The sequence below is a fragment of the Vombatus ursinus genome, unplaced genomic scaffold (genome assembly GCF_900497805.2).
Source record: "Vombatus ursinus unplaced genomic scaffold, bare-nosed wombat genome assembly UNPS02014809.1, whole genome shotgun sequence".
In the NCBI taxonomy this organism is placed as follows: Eukaryota; Metazoa; Chordata; class Mammalia; order Diprotodontia; family Vombatidae; genus Vombatus; species Vombatus ursinus.
In genome coordinates, this window is record NW_020954587.1 from 7,158,728 (window position 1) to 7,165,770 (window position 7,043).

General features: G+C 42.1%; 1 protein-coding gene across 1 annotated transcript in view; it reads left to right on the plus strand.

The window, feature by feature from the left end:
• The window catches only part of USP9X (ubiquitin specific peptidase 9 X-linked), a 254,417-nt gene that overhangs the window by 247,273 nt on the left and 101 nt on the right, over positions 1-7,043 (plus strand). The window contains exon 39 of the mRNA XM_027875459.1: positions 6,549-6,734. Within this exon, the coding sequence (XP_027731260.1) occupies positions 6,549-6,734 (186 nt within the window). The remainder of the gene's footprint in view (positions 1-6,548; positions 6,735-7,043) is intronic.

Here is a 7,043-nt window from a genome sequence, read left to right on the forward strand (position 1 = left end):
GTTTGATATATAAAATACATTTACCATTCAAAAAATTTATTCATTTAACACAGATATTAATACAGAGTGCTAAGTTAGCTTCTAGGAAATAAAAAATTTAAATAAGACATGTTCCCTGCCTTCTAGAAGCTTATAGCTTAGAAAGGAGATAGGACACAAATACAGATAACTATAATATAAATTTATGTGAGTGCATTTGACACTTGCAAAATAAAGTGCTATGTAAAACCTGAAGGGAGAATGTTGTCATTGGGGAATCAAATGTGTCAGACCACATCAGGTAGATAGCATTTGTGTCGGCTTTAAATAATGGGTAGGAATTCAGCAGATAGGGGAGGGATGGCAGGATTACTTTCCAGTCACAGAGAACAAAATCAAAGAAGACATAGAAATAGGAAAGTACAAGGCATGTTTGGGGGTCTAAACAGTGGTCCAGTCAAGTCAACAAGCATTTATTAAGCACCTACTATGTGCCAGGGACTGTACTAAGCAATAAGAATACAAAGAAAGGTAAAAATAGTCCCTGCACCCAAGGAGCTTATTCTGATGGGAGTAACAACAGACAACTATATACAAACTAGACAGAGCAAAAATAATTTGGAGATGATTTCAAAGGAAGGCACTAGTGCTGAGGAAGACTGGAAAAGGCTTCTTGCAGAAGGTGGGATTTTAGCAAAGACTTGAAGGAATCCAAGAGGTAGAGATCAGGAAAGAAAGAATTCCAAACATGTGGTACAGCCAATGAAAATGCCCAGTCATGAGGTATAGTGTCTTATGCAAGAAAGCCGGTAACACTGGATTACAGTATGTGGAGGGGAGTAATGCATAAGAAGCCTGGAAAGGTAGGAAAGAGCCGAGGGTTTGAACACCAAACAGAAGATTTTATATTTGATCCTGGAAGTAATAGGGAGCCACTGAAGCTTGTTGAATTGCAAAGTTGAGGTGATGTGGTCAGACTTGCACTTGAGGAATATCACTTTGGCAGCTGAATGAAGGATAGATTATAGTAGGGAGAGACCCGTCAACAAGCTTAAGTTTAAGGTGATGAAGACCCATGCTAGGTAACAGCTTCATCAGAGCAGACAAGGGAGCCTATAAGAAAGATGTTGCAAAATTAGAATTGACAACATTGCAACTGATGTGGAAATTGAGAATACGGCATAGAGAATGATACCCAATTTGAGGTAAGGGCCTTCTCTTGTTTTGTGACAGGGTTGAAAAAGGAGATTAAATGGCGGGGGGGGGGGGGGGGGGGGTGTTGAGGTTTCAAAAGCCCTCTGTGTGCTGTTTACCAGTTTGACTGCCTAAGGATGGTGCAGTGAAATGAGTGACCTAATTGGAGGAAGCAATACAGGAATCATCAATGAGGGAGAAGGCTGTGTTTCACAAGAGCTTTGATGGTGGCTACTACAGTGGCAGACTTGACTGGCACATCATTTCCATGTCCTGATTCTAGGTCTACAGTGTGGCCATACCTCTTGTCCTGAAATGAGGGAAGCAGATTGATATAATTTGCCAATTGGAGAGGCTGGTAATCACGTAGGATCATGCCATTCCATTCTTTCACAACTCCATACTCCGGTTGGCATAATGAACTCTCCTAAGCAGAATTAACTGATCATATGGTTCAGTGCCTTTCAGAAAATGGTATTATGTCTTTCCCCATGTTAGATTATTAGTGGACCCACTCCTTAAGCTTTCCTTTTCTTGTCAGAGCATCAACCTGGTTATCCAGTTCAGCAGAGGGCATATGGTGTTTGTAATGTGTTTTAATATGCCCAACAAAAGTCAGAGGGAGCATCATCAAAATTCCTCCATTGGTCTTGTTTAGTTCTGTTCTTCCCAGATTTTTTGGCCAAGCTCATAGCTACACTCATCAATCAGTGTAGATGCAGATGTTATCCACCCTATGTCTCAAGGCTCTCTGAAACACTAGTCTTATGTCTTGCAACTTACTCCCCTGGGAATACTTGACAGGATCCTCACTCTGCAGGATATCCCCTATTACCATATAAATAGCCACAACAACCAACTGCAGATGCCTCCCTCACGGTAGGCAGAACCATTGTTGAACTTGGCAAACCAGCATTCCTTGGATCTAGATGCTCATAGGTAGCTGCCCACTGAGCTAATGGAAGAAGTAGGATGTTGAGTCCTGAACTGGAAGCCTCAGGTTCTGGAAGAGTCACAGCTGAAGGTCACTCAGGAGTCAGTGAAGGTCCTGAGGAACTTGGGCAAGTATGATCTTGAATTTGCGATTTTCATTTAATGGTAAAAGCCGTTATGCTTTATCCATCTTCTTAGAAAAACAGAATTGTATCACATAACCCATAATAGGCAGTTATGGACAAAGGATAATAGGCAAAGGCTCTCACACCTGGCTAGGTGATTGACTGGCTAGGATAATAGCTTGTGTCATTGCTTCAGTAGGAACTAAGACTTAGTATCAGATATTTAACTGCTTTTCAAAAGTTTTATAGTGAATGGCCACTTTGGGGGGCATATGGCTTCAACAGTCGGGCAAGCATCTGGTCTGACCATCCCTAGGTACCTACCAAAGATTTCACTCACAGTAGTCTTTATGGACAGAGACTTCTAAAAATATAGAACCCTTCCCCCAGAGTCATAAGAGTCCACAGGAAAAGACTGCTGAATGGCCCACTTCAGATCGTTTGTGGCATTTGTCTGTTTGGAATCCCACTTGCTAGAGACAGACTTACAATCTACTCAGTAAATGTGGGGCATCAGGATACACAAGTGGGTAATGTGAGTTTCTTCAAAACTGAGAGTCTGATAAACCTTTGAATTTCCTTTTTATTTTATGGGAAAGAGTGAATCAGTAGCACATTCCAGACCTAGGGTGGGGACCTGCAGCCTTGGAGCCATGTTTGGCTCTCTGGGTCCTCAAGTATAACCCTTTGAATCTAAACTTCACAAAACAAATCTCTTTAATAAAAAGATTTGTTCTGTAGAACTTGGATTCAGTCAAAAGACCACACCCAAGGACCTTGAAGGTTGGCCTCAAGGCCAAAAGTTCCCCACCCCTGTTCCAGACTAGCCAGAACTATTTGGATTTTCCCCATCCACTGTATCCTCCAGATTCAGTCCTACATGTTCTGAGGGCTGGTTTCACACCCCTTTTGCCTCATAGGCCAGTGTTCCATCTAGGATTTCAGTCACTATGGCATTGTCTGGCCCAGTAAGGTACATCATCAGTATACCATATTCTTTGTGTAGTGTATTAGAATACTTCAGTACTCTCAGAAAGAAAAGCCTCTTCAGTTCTCTTCACCAGATTGTGGCAATATAAATAACAGTTCAGGTATCCCTGGGGAAGAACAGTGAAAGTAGACTATACTCCTTCCTAGGTGAAAGTGGACTGCTCCTGACTAGTCACAGCCACAAGAATAGAGGAGAGGGAAAAGCGTCAGCAAGATCAATAACCCGTGTCACTTACCCAGGACCTAGACTACCTGTTCTACCACAGTAACAAAGTCAGGAAGAGCTATAGCAATGGATGTGACATCTTGGTTCAGCCCCCTAGAGTCTGCTATAAGCCACCAGTTGCCATCTACCTTTGTCAGAGGCATACAGGGTTGTTCTAAGTATAGCAAAGTACTCTGACCTCCTCCATCTTTTTCCCTAAGGAGGAAATAGATTTTAACACTCCCAGGGCCTAATATTGTTTGTTACTAACTACACATGTCTTGAGCAACTCCCAAGAGTTTCCATTTGATCCTACCCATAATAACTGACATACAAGTTGACAAAAAGGATTGCCACAGGTACTGACTTAAGCTTGTGATGTCTGTTTTCAGAGCATGCTTGCTCTGATTCACTACCCCACTTGTGACCCATACAGGGGGTCTTCCACCTCACCAAAGATTTCTTTCTTCAGTAATCTGCCACCTGAAAAAAAATTAGATGATGAGGGGGTGGAGAGCAGTCAATTTCATCTAACCCATAGGAGAGGTCCCCCATTATAATAGTGACCTGTCAGTGTCCACTAGGCCCTTAAATATTTGTGCCACTCCTACCTCCTTTACAGTCTTCTGTGATTTGGAGATATGGTCTTCACTCCCTCCATTTTCTTACAGTTAGAATGACCTTTGCCTCAGCAGTGGCCCAAGGGGACATCCCCAAATTCTGGATACGAGAGACTTAGTTGTCTCAAAACTGCTTTGTTAGAGCTTTAGGGGATGCCTTGGGATAAGGCAGAAGGGCCCTCACTAGTCTGATTCCTGAAAGCGTAGTGTAGCTTAGTATAACTTTATTGCCTTCTCCATAGGAGATTGTCTTCTTATCAACCCCACCCAAAGGGGAAGAAAGTATCATCAGTCACCTAGCCAGGTGTGAGGGCCTTTGCCTATTAGAACTGACAGCTATGTTTGTCCAGATGACCATAGCTATCCCAATCTCCAGCACAAACATGAGCAATTGATCTGCCCGTGCCAGTGAAGTGCTGTGATGAAGTCCTCCCACAGCTATACCCTGGCACCATCTGGATGAAATTACATTCAGAAAAAAGGATCTAATTACCCCATATAAGTAGGTCATAGGTCATGGAGGCGTTTAGGGTTGCAATAGAGAACCAGGCTGTAAAACCCTTCTGTTTTAGAAATTTTACCCTCTCCCTTATAGTCCCCTATAGGGGAACCAGTACAACAGAATCCCATCTTAGATGCCTAAAAAAGACCAGAGAACAGTCCTCAACTGGGACTTCCAACAGATTTAACTGACTTTGCAAAAGTAAGTTTTCTATGAGCTCCCCAAGCTGTTGAAATGGCTTCAAAGAGGATATCAAATTGACTCCATTGCACCATAACCTCAACACCCATTGTTCCAGTGATTCATCCAGTTATTTAAACTTACTCTGCAGCCTCCCCAGTTCCCTGGTGGTAAAAGCCTGCCCTACCCCCTTACCCCTTTGTGAAGGAAATCATAGGTTGTAGTAAGATAAGCCTGAGGCTTTCATAACCTCCAGTGACAGTTCCCCATTCGCATCCTCACTTCTACTCCCATTCTCTTTCCTTATTCTCCCAATTTCAGCAGAATTTAACATTCTTTCCAGCAAAAACCTTTGAGTTAGAGATCATATTTGTGATTCATGGCACAGTCCTTACAAACCCAGAAGCTCCATGTCTAGCTGCTAAATACTCTAGACTGGTTTACTTTTATTTGTCTTTATTGGTAATCCAGCTTCTCTAGGACTATTAACAATAACCAGAAAATCCTCAAATTGGTACTGTCTTTGTCCTCCACATAAGCCTCCTTTCATAATCTCAGAGCAGATTGCTTTGGGTCATTGCGGGCCCCCTCTCTGTGCCATTGAAAAGCTCTCTTCCATATGCTTCTTGTGGTAAATATAGCAAGGGCCCATGCTCCGAGAGTGACACTGCTGTATCTGGCTATCTACTCACCCCATTCTCTGGATCTGTTTCTCCCTTCACCCTTTCATCCACATGTGAGCCATATTGTCACTTCAATCCACGCCTCACTCAGACTTGGTAGTTCAGGCTTGGGATGCAAATGAAATGTGACACGACACATTGACCACGTAACAATTAACAAAAGGATATTTATTTGAAAACTTCCATCAAGGATACAGCATTGGTTTCAGGTAGATTCTTGGCTCCTTCCCTGATTACCACAGAGACAGGTCTAGTCAAAAGGGTGTGGCATAACAGTGACATCCACAAGTCCAAGGAGCACTGTCTTTTCCGGAGGCTGCCACTTTTATGCCCTCAGGTGACCAGGAAGCCCAGTCAGTGGCTTGAGCCTTAATTCCTCATGCCAATCAAGTATCAGGGATAGCTTCTCATCCTTTTAGGGAAAAACATGAGCCTTGCGTGCATGGCTAGAACCCTGAGAGATATTGCTATTACTTCTGCAAGGTAAATGTCATGTTTATGGAGGCAGGGTTAGTTCAGTGACAAACACTGCATTCTAAGAGTCTGAAAGCCTGGATTATATTCCTACCTCTGCTATTATGAGTTGTATGACATTGAGTCAGTCACTCCATAGTCTTTGTCCCCTTATATGTAAAATATTTTGACTGCTCTGCTTAACTCAGAGGATTTCTGTGAGTATCCAATTGAGGTGATAATGGCTTTAGTGAAATAACTTACTCTGTTTGAAGATGCTAAGGAATGGACCTAGGTATCTAGGTGGTGCATTGAATTAAGTACCAGGCCTGGAGTCAGGAAGACTCGTCTTCCTGAGTTCAAATCTGGCCTCAGACACATACTAGCTGTATGACCCTGGGCAAGTCACTTAACCCTGTTTGTCTCAGTTCCTCATCTGTAAAATGAGCTAGAGAAGGAAATGGTAAACCACTCCAGTATCTTTGCCAAGAAAACTCACAATGGGGTCACAAAGAGTCAGAGACAACTGAAATGACTGAACAACAACAAAGGAATGGACCTAGATCATAAAAATTTCAGCCAAGTTCTGCTAAATAATTAATTTTCTTACAACCCAGTCTTATCTCTTGATCCCCTCCTGATTTTCTCTCTTCCTGTCTTATGTGTTTCCCTCCTACTCTACAGGTATGGCAGAAAAAACACAGCTTTTGAAACTGAGTGTGCCTGCCACATTTATGCTTGTCGCTCTGGATGAAGGACCAGGGCCACCCATCAAATATCAGTATGCGGAGCTAGGCAAATTATATACTGTAGTATCACAGCTGATCCGTTGTTGCAATGTATCATCCCGGATGCAGTCTTCAATCAATGGTAAGTTGCATCATTCTTAAAAATCACTTTAAATATTTTATTTACCATAATAGTGCTACTTTCCATAGTAACCATTTAGTAAACAAATAGTTCAAAAGACTTGTGACTTCTTTATTGTGACTATTCCCACCACCAATGCAAATTGAAACTACTTTAGTGATGATTTCATGAATTTTTGCCATACAAAGGTACTCAGTAGATATACCATGAAGAAAATGGCTCTGAAGCTCTCCAAAATTGTATTTTTCAGTGTTCAAAAAGCAGAGTCAAGAAGCATACTTTGGTAAATTTGTAGGGTGTTTTTTTTTT